General features: G+C 36.6%; 1 protein-coding gene across 6 annotated transcripts in view; it reads left to right on the top strand.

Moving 5' to 3' along the window:
* The first annotated feature begins 217 nt into the window (after positions 1-217).
* Positions 218-18,183, top strand: part of polg2 (polymerase (DNA directed), gamma 2, accessory subunit) — a 34,902-nt gene continuing 16,936 nt past the window's right edge. For 4 of the 6 annotated variants that reach the window (XR_006160244.1, XR_006160245.1, XM_042758173.1 and 1 more), the window contains exons 1-4: positions 218-1,166; positions 2,733-2,850; positions 2,997-3,102; positions 16,952-17,137. Coding sequence is in view for 4 of the 6 variants with exons in the window: in XM_042758173.1 (XP_042614107.1) it covers positions 725-1,166; positions 2,733-2,850; positions 2,997-3,102; positions 16,952-17,137 (852 nt within the window). In the remaining 2 variants the exon portion in view is untranslated. The remainder of the gene's footprint in view (positions 1,167-2,732; positions 2,851-2,996; positions 3,103-16,951; positions 17,138-18,183) is intronic. The other 2 variants (XM_042758172.1, XM_042758171.1) reach the window with 2 other exon arrangements.

Here is an 18,183-nt window from a genome sequence, read left to right as displayed (position 1 = left end):
ATGTGTGACAAGTGTGGAGTAAGAGAAACAGTGGAACATGTAATTATAGACTGTAGTAAATATGGAGAAGAAAGAAAGACATTAATGGGAGAAATGCAGAAGAAGGTAGGTGATCAACTGGTAGCATTAGAGGATATTCTGAATCCGGTAGGAGGATATAGTATATTAATACAATTTCTGAAGGCAACCAAGTTAATTCATAGAATATAGGAATAATTTTTTATTTTTTTTTAATTATTATAATTAGCGTGGGTGGAAGGGAATTGGGCTTTTCATGGAGGAGCTGAAACACGCAGCAACATGAAGGGCATCACTCCCAACTAGCCACTATAGTGAGGATTTAAGTCTCTGATCCATTGCCTACAGTAGATGGCGGTAATGCTCTGGAAAAGAATGCGAACCGCCAATAAGCACGAAGAAGAAGAAGACGACGACGACGAGAAGGGGCTACTGGACAAGAAGGGCATCAATCGTTTCTGATGTGTGCGTCTAGCCTACCACAAATCTCAAAAGACGAACAGGTGGCGGTAGTGCACCAGGAAGCTAGATGCCAAAGGCCGTAGTAGAATCGTTTGAACGTGCTCGCTGAACAGACATAAAAGTTATTACGGAGTTCATTGCGTGAAAACAATACCGCTCATCTCATGCGACGTTTAATTTGGATAATATATGATGTTGCTGTCTTTTCATTTATACCTTCCAACTGCTAGCGATTGAACCCTTTATGAAAATGTTCCTTAACTGCATCAGAAGGCGTCTCCAGCTTTTAGGCGAAAAGCTGCCTCGGTATCAGCGGAATATAGCTAGGTACAATACTAGTGATGACAGCTGTGACAAAACCAGTCTTCTAATGCAACTTTGCGCTGACCGTTATTACATTTCTCCTGAAGCTTTCCACACTAGAACCTGTACATATGGGCCTTTAGGAACAGAACTGAAGAAAAACATTATTGAACAGTGGACTTCAGCAGTACGTTCAAGAGCATATGTGTTTGGTATCACTACTTCAGTGCAAAGTAGAATGTGTGAGGAATCTGTCAGGATTGTTAATGTAGGGGATCTTCAAGAAATCCTCCACCAAGAGAGTTTAAGTAAAAAAGAAGCATCTCAAAAGATTCAAACACTTATGAAAGCAAGTGTGTCTGTTCGGACGAGTCTCCTGCAGGGTGAGTGCAGACCATTTGCCGCTATTCATTTGTTTATAATTACAGTAGCATACCATGTGCATGCGACGGCTCTGACCATCTAGGAATTTTATTAGGGCCCGAGCACCGATGGTGTGAGGACCCTCTTGTATCTGCTTCGTTTATTCTTCTTCTTCTTCTTCTTCTTCTTCTTCTTCTTCTTCTTCTCCAAAATGAATCGCATTTTTGAGGGCCTAAACATGCTCGAAAAGTCCTGAAACTTTGCACACGCGTCAGACCTGGTGAAAATTTACGTCTGATATAGGTTTCAGAAGAGGGTGTGGCGAAATGGCTCGACAGCGCCACCTATCGTAAAAAAAATCAACAGCCCTCGAGCTGTGTTTCACGTACATGCACGAAAATTGGCACACGTATGTAAAGCATCAGTACCTACAAAAAAGACTCTTGGAGCAATATCCGAAACCCAACAGGAAGTCGGTTATTTTTAATTTTATGAGCAAATTTTGCATCATTTTTGTCATTTGTATGCCTTGTATTTTAACGAACTCCTCCTAGAGATTTATTCAGATCAACACCAAACTTGGTATGCCTAATCTAAAGGCCTTTGCGATGTTAAATTGCGAAGATCTTAAGGTTTCGTTGAAGGGCGTGTCTGTGGCGGCCCTACAAATTTCGATGTTTCGCCATGAGAACAGGAAGTTGCTATAACTCAGACATACAATGTCCAATCTGCCCCAAACTTCACATGTTTGATAAGACTCCTGACCTGAACATATCTACATGCCCATATTCAGTTATCGTTACAGCGCCACCTACTGGCAACAGGAAGTGACATGTTTTACGCTGTAACAAACTACCCCGAGAAATTTTATGACACTTTATACTTTTTTTGGTCAGTCTAATCTAAAGGCCTTTGTGATGTTAAATTGTGAACATCTTGAGTCTTCATTTAAGGGGTGTGGCCATGGCGCCGTGACTAAGTTCGATGTCTTGCCATGGGAATAGAAGTTGTTGTAACTCAGGCATAAGACGTCCGATCTTCCCCAAACTTTCACATGTTCGAAAAGAGTCTTGGCCTGAACACATCTGAAGGTCATTATTCCACTTTAATCATAGCGCCACCTGCTGGCAACAAGAAATGGCTTGTTTTACACTAACTTAAACATGCAATGTCCAATCTGCACCAAACTTCAAATATTTGGAAAGAGTCATGGCCTGAAGATATCTAAAGGCCGATATTCAGTTATAATCATAGCGCCACCTGTTGGCAATAGGACACCACATGCTTTATACTAACGCAAACATTCGATGTTCAATATGCACTAAATTTCATATGCTTGATAAAAGTGCTGGACTGAAGAAATGTACATGCCAAAATCCAGTTATAGTCATAGCGCCACCAGCTGGCAGCAGGAAGATTGGCACATATAAATTACTTTGACATATTTCTCTTATATTTACCACATTAAACGCATAAATCTCGCCGTTCGCTGTTTTACAAAAGCCACCCGCTGGCGGTGAGCCCGGGTGCGAGGGCCCGTTCATCGCTGCTTGCAGCTTTAATTTTATTTATTTTTGTCCCTCAAGGTGCTTTGCAGCAGTATATTCAGGCTTTGGAGCTTGTGAATAGGACATTGCCCTTTGGATTGGCAGAGACAGGTCTGTGCCATCATTCTGATAGTCAACTCAGACATTCATCTGGTTGGTGAGTCTTTTGTTTTATCAGCTGTGTTATATGATTGACTTTTTTACTGGCCCCAATCTAATGTCCAAGATGAAGTAATGTAAATTAGTAAATACCTAAATGTTTTGCCTCTCGTGACTGAAAACTTTTTCATTAATCTCCATTAGCTCATTTGAGGTAACTGAGTCATCTTTAGTTTGGTTCTGTTCTCCTCGGACTTCTTCACAGTGGATGGACTACTGGGCTCATCAAAGACTGCAGTGGTGGAGGAAGGTATGAAAGCATGAACAAGGGTGAAATAGGCACTGACTACTAGAGTGCCATGCCACTAACCCAGTAGCGGTATTAACATTAAGTGACATGGCATCTGAAACCATTGGCACATGCCACTATGCTCAGCGGCACATTCAGTGATACTTTTTGGTTTCCTAGAATAGACAATTTGCGTGATCAGCAACATACAATAGCACTGGTATTACACAACATTCAGTGGCACATACCACTCAAATAGCCTAAAACACGTTTGGGAAAAAAATACTAACTTGTAAATACGTGTACTGCCACAACATATGGTGACATGTTCCACGACAATTTCAGTGACACTGACACAATCCATTGGCACATGTCACAAGTGTCAGTGGCATATGCCACTCTCCACTGACAAATGTCAGTGAAAACCCGGAATTGTCACCGGATGTGCCCCTTGTGCATACTGGCATGTGCCAGTGGCTTCCTTACGTTAGATACCATGTCACTTAATGTTAATTCTGCCTCTCCACTAACCTAACAAAATAAAAGGCACTTCATGCAACATATACATGAACTGTTTTTATTATTTATACTAAACAAATAATATTATTTAATATTAATGAAATAATTTAATATTAAGTAAAATAAAAATAAGTCTGATAAATTAAGTCATTTAAATTGTTAGAGCAAGTAGGAAAAAATGTTTACAAATTCATATGATGACCTTTTATAGTGTACTCTGATAAACGTTTGTGTATTACTTGTGAAATTTACTGTTATAGACCTGCTGTAAGAACTGAACATGTATGCAGCAAAATATAAAAATTTTTAGAACTGACGGACTGTTACAGCTATAATGTAATAAATGTCTGTTTCAAGTTAAGATATACATTTGAACTAAATATAGATAAATAAACAAAATAAACAAATTAATCTGGACAATAGCAAATTGACTAAAAACATGCCAAGGTCTAAGCCTAACATAAGCCAGCTGCCCACTAAATTCATCCTGTGTAGTAGGGTTGGGCGATATGATGATATTATCGCATATCGACGATGTCTCATAAGTATCGCAATGTCGATGTCAGCAGTCAGGTAACAAACGATTATCGACATTATCAGGAAAAAAAAGACAAATGATAAACCTAGTTGCAAAAAAATATTTTACATAACCCCATAGTCGTCATACAGGTCTTTTTGCATGCAAGAATGAAATAATTTAGTAGCTGTTACAATTTCGGAAATCAGATCAGATGCGTAAGGTCAGGAATCAAATTACTTGTTATAAAATTGTATTTCGATTCTGCTTCTTTATTTCTGTATGTGCATTTTTTTGTGATTTCAAAAGATTCAACTGCAAGAAGATGAAATAGAACTAGGGATGCTCCGATCCGCCTTTTTTGTTTCTGATACCAATTCCAATACCAGAGATTCAGTATTGGCCGATACAGAGTACCGATCCGATACTAAAGTAAAATATTAAAAGTGCTGAATTACTTAATAAACAGTATGCATCACTGTGCAAGGCATCAGGCTTGACTTAAACAAAAAATTTCTAACCTTTTAAAACAAAATAACAAACACAAATTTTGTGAATTATTTATTAAACCAGTACCAGTGCAAAATGTGTTAATAAAAGTCCACTAGCTTGCACTTAACATTCAAAATTAAAGTGCAAATAGGAATATAACATCCAATACAAAAAAGCTGTGTAAAACAACAGCTTCAATAGCTTTCACTTAACATTCAAAATTAAAGTGCAAATAGGAATGTAACATCCAATACAAAAGCAGCTGGATAAAACAACAGCTTTACTAGCTTGGTAAACGTGTACAAATAAATAGGAACAAAATCTCCTTATAATGGTTTCCTTAGTACAAATAGAATGTACAATAAACAAAAAATCAGCTGAAAGAGCAAAAAAGCTTGGATCTTGGTAGATATTCAAAATAAACAGGAGTCAGCTCTTTGCAATGCTTTAGTGCAAATAAAATTTTACATCCAACGCAGAAGCAAATGAGTAAAACACTAGCTTCCCTTGTTTGGTAAAACTGCACAAGTAAAACTAAACAAAAATCAATTTTTAATAGTTTGGTCAGTGCAAATAGAAATCAGAATCAAGTGTATGTTAAACAAAGGAAAAAGCAATAGTTTTACTGACTTGGTAGACATTCATTAACAGGAGTCAACTAATGCTTTAGTACAAACAGAATTTAACATCCCGTTTAACAATTTAGCATTTCAAGCTCAGTCTTAAGCATCAGTGGCAGGTTCTTGCTTAGGAAAGTAAGCATTTTCTACTCTTTCAGCTGTGAGTCTGTTTCACTTCTCTTCATGGATAGAGGAAACTGTACTGAAGAGCCTTTCACTTTCTACGCTAGTGCAGGGTGCACAGAGGTATTTCAAGGCAGCAACAGCAAGGCCAGAAAATCGCTGGTGGTTGACTCCCCAGTATTTGTATGGGTCGTGTGAGACAGGGATTGTTTCATCTGTAAAAAAAGCCATGCATTTGGACAGCAGTGCTAGAGCAGCTTGCTGCACCACCAGCTTCCTCACACTCCTCCCGAATTTTGTCAAATTCTTTCATGAAGCTACTGCTGCTCTTACTTCTGCAAGGAGCTGCTACTGCTTCTGCCCAGGAGGCTTTTTCTGGTGGCTCCAGAATCTCTGATGCCACATCTTGAGGTGGTCCTCAAGTCTTCCTCCAGTTCTTTGGCCAGTGCATCTTTTCCATGCTTTGCAGACTCTGCACTGGTAAAGAATCTGAAAAAAAGACATACATAAGTCACGTAGTACATCAAAGATATACCACATTTATCCTGACCAAATCTGAAATACAAGTTACATATGTAAAATTAAGTGTACAATGTTTAATATTTGTTCTCTCACATTCATTTTCTTACATTTTACAGATTTTCTTACGTTTAAATTTGCAGTCACAGTGTATATTTCACACAGAGTGAGAAAGATGCAGCTCAATAAATATTGTCATGATAAAGTTACTTTTGTCAGTTAAACACACACGACTTTGGAATATATATATATATATATAATTATTGATTTTTCATAGTCTTACCTGTCTTTGTATCTCGGGTCCAGCAGTGTTGAAATTGCATAAAGAGGTTCATTTTCCACTGTGCTGAAGCGTTTGTCGATGGCCTCTAGGAGGGGCTTTTTCATGGTTTTTATCCTAGAGTCAGCCTCGGTTTCCATGGAGAGGACACGTTTGAGAACAGTGACACTTGGGATAACATCAGCAGCAGAGGCAGTGACAGAACTCACCTTCCTAGTAAACTCCTCAAATGGTTCAAGGCAGGTCTTTGTTTTTTCAAGCAAGTTCCACTGGTTTGCCGTGAGTGTTGTGGGTAGGTCATGGTCAGCACCATAGGCAGACAGGGCTTGCTTTCGTTCCAGCAGACTCTCTATTATGAAATAGTTGCTATTCCACCTTGTTCTCACGTCTTGCTGGAGGCGTTTTGGTTCAATGTTCATCTCGAGCTGGATATCTTGCAGCCGGAAATATGCAAGAGGAGAATGTTTAAAATGCCCAAAATGTGTCTCCCACCTGCAATGGCATCACTCACGCTGCGTTGTGAGAGAAGTCCCTCATTTAAAACAAGCTGCATTGTATGAGCAACGCAGCCTAAACTGCGCACTCCCATGATGTTCATTGCTCTTTTCATGTTGCTGGCATTGTCTCTAAGAATAACGTGGACTTTGCTGAGCGGAATTTTCCATTTGTCAAGCATTTCCTTTAATGCAGCTGCAATCGCGTCGCTGGTCTATGACCCACGAAAGGGTGTTGCATTTAACATGGCACTTTGTGGCACAAAATGCACGTCCAACTAGTGTACAGTTAAACTTAAAAGAGACACAGGGGACACGTCGGAGATCCAGATGTCTGTGGTGAAACACATCGATTTGACATTCGGATCTTCTGATATCTCTTTGGATATGTGTTTGCACACTCTTTAGTAAAGTTCCGGTTGAGCCGTCTCGGATAGATATTTTCATTTCACCATGTCATACCGGGGCTTCAGGTGGTTTATTAAGAGTCTGAAGCCCTTGTTCCCAATGACGGACAGCGGGGGCCCATCCAGAACAATGAAATTCAGTATCATTTTAGTGATTTTAGCAGCTTTCACACTATTTGGTCGAAATTTCTGAATTCTTTCATTAGTCTCCTCCAAAGTTAGCTGCTTCGTACCGTCTCGTTTTTGTTTAGTCAGCTCATTGAACTCGGTGTGTTCTTTGGGATGAAATCTCTGCAGATGCTTCATTAAATATGTAGTATTAAAATTTGAACTTTTATCACCCACCCTTGGAACATTTACTTTGCATATGTTGCAAACAGCGGTGGAACTTGTTGGCATAGCTGTTGAAAATACTTCCAAACCGAGGATGTTTTAGCTCGCTCCATGCTGTTAGCTGCTCTATGCTCCATATGCTAGCTTGTTTACCTGCGTGCAGCAGAGCACGTTGCTAGTGCATGATGTCACACGCTGCGCCCAGCACAGCCAACGTCTCCGTAAACTTTTAAAACGCCTTGTAGGAATTTGATGTCAGATCGGACCAGTTGTCACTGATACTTGATCTAGAATTTTAGAATTTTAGAATTTTATTCAATATCGACGCCGATACCCGATACAAATATCGGATCGGAGCATTCCTGAATAGAACTCACTTCTGCACTCGCGTGCTGTTTTCTGTGCTGCGCATATGGAAGAAAAATAATGCCATATGTATTTGAAACAAAAAAGCATGTCGAATAGCACTAACTTATAAAATAATGCATTACATTAACAGTGCTTGCATTTTAATGCCTTGAATTTCTAGGGCTTGCATTTTTAGGTTCTGAAATTTAACAGTTATTTATTTAAGCTTTGAATATTTCAACATTTTCATAATTAAAAATTTTATAATTAATATTCACTTCCAAAATATTCAATCTGTTTAAAAAATACGATGTATAATATTCAACTGGCAAATTTCGGTCCATTTTATTTCACTTTCCAAATTCACTTCCACAAATTCAGTGGTGAAAATTCGGCATTGCACATCTGGGAGCTGCAGGAATAGTAGTAGAGCACCAATGCATGATCTTCATCTGCTGTCAGTCGCTCACCAGCAGGTGGCTTGGTTGATGAAGACCAAAGCAACAGGTGGATTGAGTCATTCATTCACAAAAACTGATTTGCAGAAATAGATCAAGCGCTAAGTAGAAGCTTTGATTGTCGGGACCAGTATAAACCTGTGGAAAAGCTATTTGTGTGTGTTTAATTCAACATCTTCGCTGTTTCCCATAGCCTAAATGTAAGCAGCTTTCTCTACCACAAAGAAGATTATAATGCTATTTTACCCAACGCTGATTTACAGAACCAAAATTACTTCTGTAGAAGACATATATTGCTTTCGGTGGCTTAGTTTCCGTAACTTTGTATCAGTGTGTGACGCTGTGCTGTAATACTGGGGTTACCCTCGTATGTCACACTCCAGGATTCCCCAATGACGCGTAACGCGCCTCAGTGAACTAATACAGTGATATAAGACCTCAGATTTCACAATACACTTTATTGGTGATTATGCAAACTATATACAGTGAAGCCTAGGTGTATTGTTGCTGCAAATTTTTTAAAGAGGAAGTGTTGACTAGGTGTCACATTAGGGACTGTCTGACAATTCCACCGACTGGGTTGTATTGTTTCTGATTTTTTAAACCAGAGAAAGTGTTGACGCGCTATCACAACACACTGTCAAATTGTAAAGCTCGTATTGTTCATAGTGACTTACTACAGGTGAGATTTTGACAATACCTCCCTTCATATCTGTACAGTACACAATTATTTACATATAAAAGATACATTGAAAAGTTTTTTTCATGTTCCAAGGGTTGCAGTATGTTGCTAGATAAAAGAATAACTTACTACAGGTTCGATTTTGCCAATATCTCCCTTACAGTATGTACAGTACACAAATATCTTTTAAAAAAAACTACAGAAATTCACAAAAAGGGTTTTTCATGTTCCATTGGTTGTTGTACGTTGCTTGTTACAAGACTGACTTCATGTGAAATTCTGCCGATATCTCCCTTACTGTTTGTACCATACACAATTATGTAAAACAAAAAAATCTGTAGGACCCTAGAAGGGATTTTTCATGTTCCAAAGGTTGTAGTATAAAATATTGATGTACTTTATGTACAGTAAGGGAGGTATTAGCAAAATTTCGCCTATAGTAAATCAGTCTAGTCACTAGGAATGTACTACAACCTTTGGAACATAAAAAACTTTGTGAATTACAATAATTTCTTAAGAATAATTATATACTGTATATACAGTGAGGAAGATATTGGCAAAATGTCAACTTTAGTAAGTCAGTCTGGTAACTAGTAACATACAGCATTTGGAACACGGAAAACCCCATTTTAGTGAATTACTGTAATTTTTTCTTTAAAAATATTTGTGTAGTGTACATACTTAGGGAACATAGTGTCTAAGGAGAGTTATTGGCAATATATATTAAGTCAGTTTGAGTAAATTATTCATATACTGTAAACATTCATTTGAATAAATTATTGGTCTTCATTTTGTACTGTGAGGTAAATTTGCAGACGGTCCCTAAAGCAGCCTAGGCGAAAATGCAGTGAATATCAAACCTAAAACAAAGGCACTTTTGGAGAAAAAAAATGGTTTGGTGAAGCTTTGTGGGTTGTGGGCTCATCTGCTTAACTGTACATACACTGCGTTCCAAATTATTATGCAAGTGACAATAGGATTTCAGTAAGGATTCAGTAGGATTACAGTATTTACTGTATTTTTAATAAAAGGGGGGCCCAACAGAAAAAGTTTGGGAACCACTGGCCAACTCAAACACACAATATTTAATTTAATTCATGCAGTCCTACCTCATGTTGCACATTTGAACTTTTTGCGAAAATAAAATGGCACAATAAAAAAGACTTTTCAGGTCTGTGTCCAGTCTCTCACTTTTTCTAGTTATATAAGGTTGCCTGTAATTCTTTTTCTCATATGGCAATATAATATCGTTATTTCCTGGACAGTGTAAAATATTGTGATACGAATTTTAGCTCATATCGCCCACCCCTAATAGCACTATAAATTCTTAATTCATTTGCAACAAAACTATAAAGTTTTGTTGCAAACGGATGAAGACATTAGTAGGCTTCTCAGCTCGCCCCTTAACATGCAAGTGTTCAGAGTTTCGGTAGCCCAACAATGAATATTATATTGTGGGTGTTGTATTTTGATTGATAAAATACATATTATAAAAATGACAATACAAAAATGAAACTTAAATTACCCTGCTTCTAAATAAATAAAGTAGTTATTTTTATTTAATTAAAAATGGGCCAAAAGAGACTGAACTAGTCTACCAGAAAGGAATGATGTTTTTGTTCAGAAGTCGTTTTTAATCCCTGCATTATTTTGTCATACATGATAAATATCAAATACGTTACAGCTTGACTGCAAGTCTAAAAACAACACTGCAATTGTTATAATTAAGGAAATTAAACGTACCATAATGAAATGTGTCTACCCAGGCGATAATGCCAAAAAGAAACATAAACATCGGAAATAGGCATAGTTTATTCAAGACATTGACATCAACATGCATTTATCATTCTTACAATCACCTCCATAATGTCCAACTTCACCATGATGAACTTAAAATTGGGTTCAATTATTTTCCTCAACAGTTCTCACAAAACGAAATTAATTTTAAACACAAATTTGATGGAACATTATTAGCAACACCAAAGTAACAGCAAAGCTAATGTTTTCTGTTAAAGCACAAATTAAGAAAAGTAAAACCAAAACTGAATGTTGTCTTGCATAAAATCACCAACAATTAAAGCTTTATCTGCAGCCAGCACTAACTCGGATGTAAAATCAGCAAACTCTGTATGGTGCCCTGTTGCCCTCTATACAGTAGCCAGTACAAACATCACAGGGGATTTATCATTAACATTTGTTTCTCTGGATAATGTTATATTAAGCACCAATACTTCAAACGAGTTATACTTGAAGCCTGCCCTCTGAGAAATCCTGAAAACATTGTTATAAATTGAAGCAAACACCTCCCCCTTTTAACCTTTTGGGCGTGGCTCATGTTTATAACAGTAATCTTGGGGTGTAGACTCATTTAAAATAATGTAATCATCAGTTTTTTAGCCAGGTTTCTGTCAAACAGAGTGCATCTAGATTATGATCAGTGATCATATTATATACAAAAAGTGCTTTCGTAGAAAGGGACCTGATATTCAATAAGCCAAGCTTTATCATTTGTTTATTCGTATTGCATCTGTTTTTTTTTTTTGTTGAACCTCAATTAAATTGTTGCTCTTAAATTGGTTTTGGACGTTTTTTGTATTTTCTAGCCCCGGGGAACAGACACAGTCTCTATAGTGTGATATCTAGGTGAAAGAGTCTCTATGTGTTGATAATTAACTGACTTCTGTGACTGGAGGCAGCTAGCAGACGGTCGGTTTAGCCAGTCTGTCTGCTTCCTGACCTGGGCCCCAGTTAGACCCCAGCAATAGGTAACAATACATTGGATTTGGATAAAGGTATAGTTGACCCAAATATACTTAATTTAAGGCACTCTCCAAAAAAAATGCTTTAGCAAAAACCATACATGTAAATTTTAGTTTAGTGAGAAAAGAAAGATGTGTCTGGGGAGGGCAAAGTTTATAAAAATATTGCTGAGGTATGAAATATTGCCTAGAAAGAAAAATATCATTATTAATTTTATCAAACTCCAAGAGGGGATCTCTCCATTGCCTGCTGAACAGTACCTGTCAAAATTCAGAACAGTCAAAGTACCAAAGCACATTGATGACCACTCGTGATTTTCTTATGTGGCAAAATTAGTACATATAAGCTTAGTATGGAGTCATAATAATATAAATTAATACATGCACAAAATATAATGCAAACATGCCAGCCATATTCACATGCACAAATACTTGTTGACATGCATAAAATAAAACAATACATTGATAAAATGTTTCACAAATGCAAAACACTATTCACAGATATAGAAGTGTGCACAGTTTTGAAGTTTATGAATAGATTGAGTTTGCAATTGCAAATCATCATCAGCAGCAGTGTGCTACTTTAAAAGCAAATAGAACTTATTGCATTAAATAATACTGTCTACCCTGGATGTGTTGCGCCATGTCATATTTTGTAGCGCTAACAGTAGTACTGCTGATGTATGCATTTGTGCTACAGAACATTTTTTTTGACATATCTTGTGTAGCAAGCTTCAAGCCATTGCGTCCTGTCACATGTGCCTGGACACACCAACGTGGAGTACTTCAGAAACAGAAAGGGGCATCTGTCTATGCCGCTCATCCAGTGTAGGTTGCATTATTGATTATAATGTTATAATGGGTTATATTTGCTCTTGTGTAGCTGATTGTGCCGACATGGTGTCACAAAAGATGTGTCAAGAAGTGTTCCTTGAGTCACACTCTTAGCAGTTTTATAGGTTATTTGTAAGCTCAAATCTTATTGGCTAAAAAGCATGATGGTTCCACATGTGAATAGGGAGGAAAGTCTCACAGAACATGCGCGCACACATAAATTAAAATAAATAAACCAAAATCACAGATTAAATGTTTTTAAGTTGTCAGAAAAACAAATTTTTCACATCTGAACATTATATTACATTTGATTTACCCCAGTACATTAGTCTATGTACGATTTCTGCTCTCTAAAAACAAAATAGTTATTTGTGCCATATGTAGATTTTTTAACACGGAACCTCTAACAACTATTATGTAATGTATATTTTATAGAATTATTACACTCTTATTTATTTGTGCTCATCTGTTTTACGCGTATGTATGCAGCAGCACTCCTTCATTTAACAGAGACTTGCTTGCTGTCAAGGCCCCGATATACTTCAAATGGAGTTCATTTTCGTTCTTCGTTTGGCGGCAAAAAGAAGTTTGAAAAGGCTGAGCTGACGATATACTATTTGCAAACTTTCCAACACCCCCGCGCTGCTGGAGGTGGGGTGTAGATTAATGTAAACATGACTTGTGACACTCATGTGTATGCCCTTAACACAATAAAGATATACTTCAAACGAAATCGTAGAATGAACTGATATGACATCATTTTGAACAAAATCAGGCTGAAATGAAGTTCGTTTTGAGTTCGTTTCGGCAGTTCGAAACAGCTGACCAAAATGAACTTTCTGGGGGAGTTCGTTTCATCTCCTAAACACCTTTGAGCTTTCATTGGTCAGTGGTGGTTACATAATCGGTGGGTGTGTTCTGAAACTCCACCTTCTTTGACGTGCAATTTTTTCAATTTTTTTTTCTTCCTGGTTCATTTCTCCTTCAACGGAGGCCAGGCAAGAAAACAATATCTCCGGCCTAATCACTAGCAACATGAATACACTAGAGTGTCGAATAGCTGAGCTGGCACAGATATATCCACACCTGTACGTTAGCTCGCGGAGAGACTTTAAAGATTCAGAGAAAGCATTTAATTCCTAGAAAGAAATTGCAACGAAGCTTGGTGTCGACGACCCAGAGTTATGCAAAAAGCGACGTAAAGAAACATCCGAGACAAGTTTTCCAAAGCCACGAAAAGAATGAAAGGAAAGAGTAAAGATATAAGGTAGCAAGTACCAAATACATGTGTTTCAAATAAATGTTACACCATACTGCTGCTGCTGTTGTTCTTTCAATAAGCGAATTTAAAGTGTAGTTATACAATAAATTAAATGCCAAAGAACATACAATAATAAACCTTAGTTTTTATCAAAAGTAAATCATGACACCACATAAAATATAAAAAGGTGTAAAAATTTATCCAGTTTAATACAATAAATGAACACTAATAAAATAAAGAAACTTACTCCAATATTTTTTTTTCCACATCAAGCTAAAGTTTTACAGACTATGGGACATTCACACTTCCCATAAAGGACTGATTATGGTTCTACTGTATTGCAAACATGATACTTGACTCTGAATTGCTGCTAATCATTATTCATTATTATACTTCATTATTTCATTGTTGTCGCAAGAGTCATGAATCATGTTTACATTAATCTACACCCCGCATCCAGCAGCACTGGGGTGTCGGAATGTTCGAAAACAGTATACCGTCGCTCAGCCTTTTCGAACCTCTTTTTTTGTCCCCAAACGAAGAATGAAAACAAACTTAGTTTGAAGTATATCGGGCTTTAAAGATTCAATGATGGTGTATCTAGGAGTGAGACTGGTACCGATGGTCCTATTATAGACAAAAGAATAATGATTAGCAGTAGTTCAGAGTCAAGTTTGCAATACAAAAGAACCTTTCCATTTCCACAATTAGTCCTTAATCTTTAGTCCCTGGGGCAGCTGTGGCCTAATGGTTAGAGATTTGGACTTGTAACCAGAATGTCGCAGGTTCGAGTCTCGGTGCTGGCAGGAGTTGTAGGTGGGAGGGAGTGAATGAACAGCACTCTCTTCCACCCTCAATACCCATGGCTGAAGTGCCCTTGAGCAAGGCACTGAACCCCCAGTTGCTCCCCGGGCACTGGATATAGCTGCCCACTGCTCCGGGTGTGTGTTCACTTCTCACTGCTGTGTGTGTGCACTTGGATGGGTTAAATGCAGAGCACCAATTTCGAGTATGGGTTACCATACTTGACAAATGTCACGACTTTCACTTTAGTTGTGTTTTGATTGTTGTGTGTGTGTTTTTGGATGGTTTGGAAAAAAATATTGGAGTCAGTTTGTTACTTTATTTTATTAGTGTTCACTTATTTTATTAAACTGAATAAATTATTACACCTTTTTATATTTTGTGATGTCATGATTTGATGAGAACAAAGGTTTATGATTGTATGTTCTTGTGGCATTTCATTTATTGTATAACTTTTAAACTTATTGAAAGAACAACAGCAGCAGCACCAGTATTTGAAACATGTATTTGGTACTTGCTACCTTTTGTCTTTACTCTTTCCTTTCATTCTTTTCATGGCTTTGGAAAACTTGCATCTGATGTTTCTCTAAGTCCCTTTTTGGATAACTCCGGGTCGTCGGTACCAAGCTTCGTTGCATATTTTTTCTAGGAATTAAATGCTTTCTCTGAATCTTTAAAGTCTCTCCATGAGCGATCGTACAGGTGCGGATATATCTGCGGCAGCTCAGCTATTCAACACAGTGCATTTATGTTGCTAGTGACTTGGAGACTTTGTTCTCTTGCCGCCTGCCTTCAGTTGAATGAGAAATGACCCAGGAAAAAAAATTGCATGTCAAAGAAGGCAGAGTTTCAGAACACACCCACCAATTGCGTAATTGCCACAGACCAATGGAAGCTCAAAGGTGTTCAGGAGCCTAAACGAACTCCCCCAGAAAGTTCGCTTTGGTCAGCTGTTTCGAACTGCCGAAACGAACTCAAAACATTGTCATATTTTGTTCTTCGATTTAGTTTGAAGTATATTGGGGCCTTCAGGACAAGCTTTTTTACAAATTGAAAATAGTCATGTGACTTCCTAACATTGATAGATGAGAACTGACCAGATCTACCAGGGTCGCATTGAATGTGAACACACATATCTTAGACCTTTTTGCCGTTTGACAAAAAATTAAATCAATAAGACTCTGATTATGAAAACAGCAGAGTAAGTCTTTAATCTTAATTAACTAGATTGGAACATTTGAAAGAAAAACTTTGTTGGCTTGACATGCTCCTATTTAAACATTTAGAGTAGATAGAGATAAATACATGGTTGCTGGGTGTTATTCTGGGTGGTTGCTGGGGTGTTGCTATATGGTTGCTTGGATGTTCTAAGTAACGTAATATTTTTTTTCTCTCACTTCTGCTAAATGTCATGCACAGAGACAAAACTAATCATCGTTCATGAATTAGAAGCTCAAAACAAGGATTTGTAAAGAAAAATGTCGCAGGATTTTGATATAAGCCAAGAGGAGACTGATTTTCCTTTGCTAAAGTAAGGAAACTTTGTTTCCTTTGCTCCTGCCCTTCTCAGAGGCGTGTGCACGACGCATACGTCCTATGTTATCTGTCTGAATGTCTTCCACTAAGCACAGTCAACGGAAGTGAGGAAAAAAAGTGTTTATTACATTTGAAATATGGATATTTATCTTACAAAAATTTAGCATACTTTGTTACATCTTGAAACAGATGGTCTGTAACAGTTGGGTTCACAATTTATTAAATTTATCACAAGTTATTACATTTATTGTAGACTATAAAATCTATAAAGACAATCACTGCAATCCTCTACGATAAATGTCTACCTCAGATAATTTTTTCTTTTGTTCATGCTCATTAGTGACACAAAACAGAGAAAATTAAATATTTTCTCTTTCTTTTCAGACAGGTTAAATATGTTTTATTTTCCCCACACAGATTTTGCTCATTTTTAAGTTGGTGACCTCACTGACCAACAAAAAACTGCTTGCTTTGAAAATGACTTCTGTGTGGGCTGTGCATTATTAAACAGCGCTATTCTATTGACGTTAGACAATTAATTTTTTTATGCCCATGAAATGTCACTGACATTTTATGTATGTGACTGCACCTTTGCCAGGATTTTATTTGAGAAAATGGCATTCTCAGTTCACAGACTTAACAGGTTGCAGATTGCAATGTTGATGACTGGCTTACTTTCTTTTTTTATTCATATGTTTCATTTTTTCATGAAAATATGTATAATAGGATAAGGATTATAGAACACTGATGTATAAATTGGATACCATCCTTCATAAGATCATTGGTGATTAAAAACCATATAGGTCGTCCACTGTACAATCATAAAAATTTTTAAGGAACATGGGTTTAGTGCAAGGATGGACCTTCTTGAACACCTTCTGCAGTTTGCTTTAGGTCCTTCTGACTTCGATATGTGCAATGTGGTGGATGAGGAACTGAAAGAAGGGGCATCTCATGGTGTTAAAGTCCTCTATAAGTTCCCCTGGGGCTTGGAGACCCTGGAGACACTGTGGAGCCTGGGGGACACGCTACTGCTGAAGACTCACCAAGGAACTTGTACGAAACTTCAGGTCAGATTAAATAGTGTTTAAGGTGTAATTTAGTTTGTTTGACTAACTTTGCTAATAATAATTATTTTATATATATATATATATATATATATATATATATATATATATATATATATATATATATATATATATATATATATATATATATATATATATACACACACATACACACAGAACAGGTCAAAAGTTTGGAAACATTACTATTTTTAATGTTTTTGAAAGAAGTCTTTTCTGCTCATCAAGCCTGCATTTATTTGATCAAAAATACAGAAAAAAACTGTAATATTGTGAAATATTATTACAACTTAAAATAATAGTTTTCTATTTGAATATACTTTAAAAAAAATTTTTTATTCCTGTGATGCAAAGCTGAATTTTCAGCATCATTACTCCAGCCTTCAGTGTCACATGTAACATCCAGTCTATCACATGATCATTTAGAAATCATTCTAATATTCTGATTTATTATGAGTGTTGTTGGAAACAGTTCTGCTGTCTAATATATTTGATGAATAAAAGGGTTAAAAAGAACTGCATCTTATTCAAAATAAAAAACATTCTAATAATATATATTCTAATAATATATTTTCTTAACTATCACTTTTTATCAATTTAACACATCCTTGCTGAATAAAAGTATTGATTTTATTTTAAAAAAAAAGAAAGAAAAAAAATTACTGACCCCAAATTACTGACCAGTAGTGTATATTATTACAAAATATTTATATTTTAAAAACATAGCTTTTTTTTCTTTTTTTTTCTTTTTATTCATCAAAGTATCCTAAAAAAAGTATCACAAGTTCTGAAAAAATATTAAGCAGCAGAACTGTTTCCAACTTTGATAATGAATCATCATATTAGAATGATTTCTAAAGGATCATGTGATAATGATCCTAAAAATTCAGCTTTGCATCACAGAAATAAATGATAATTTAAAGTAAAATAAATTTAAAAACAATTATTTTAAATTGTAATAATATATCACAATATTACATTTTTTTTTCTGTATTTTTGATCAAATAAATGCAGGCTTGATGAGCAGAAAA

The sequence above is a fragment of the Cyprinus carpio genome, chromosome A6 (assembly GCF_018340385.1).
Source record: "Cyprinus carpio isolate SPL01 chromosome A6, ASM1834038v1, whole genome shotgun sequence".
Taxonomy (NCBI): domain Eukaryota; kingdom Metazoa; phylum Chordata; class Actinopteri; order Cypriniformes; family Cyprinidae; genus Cyprinus; species Cyprinus carpio.
Note: the sequence above shows the minus strand (reverse complement) of the source record. Positions and strands in the feature narration are given on the sequence as shown.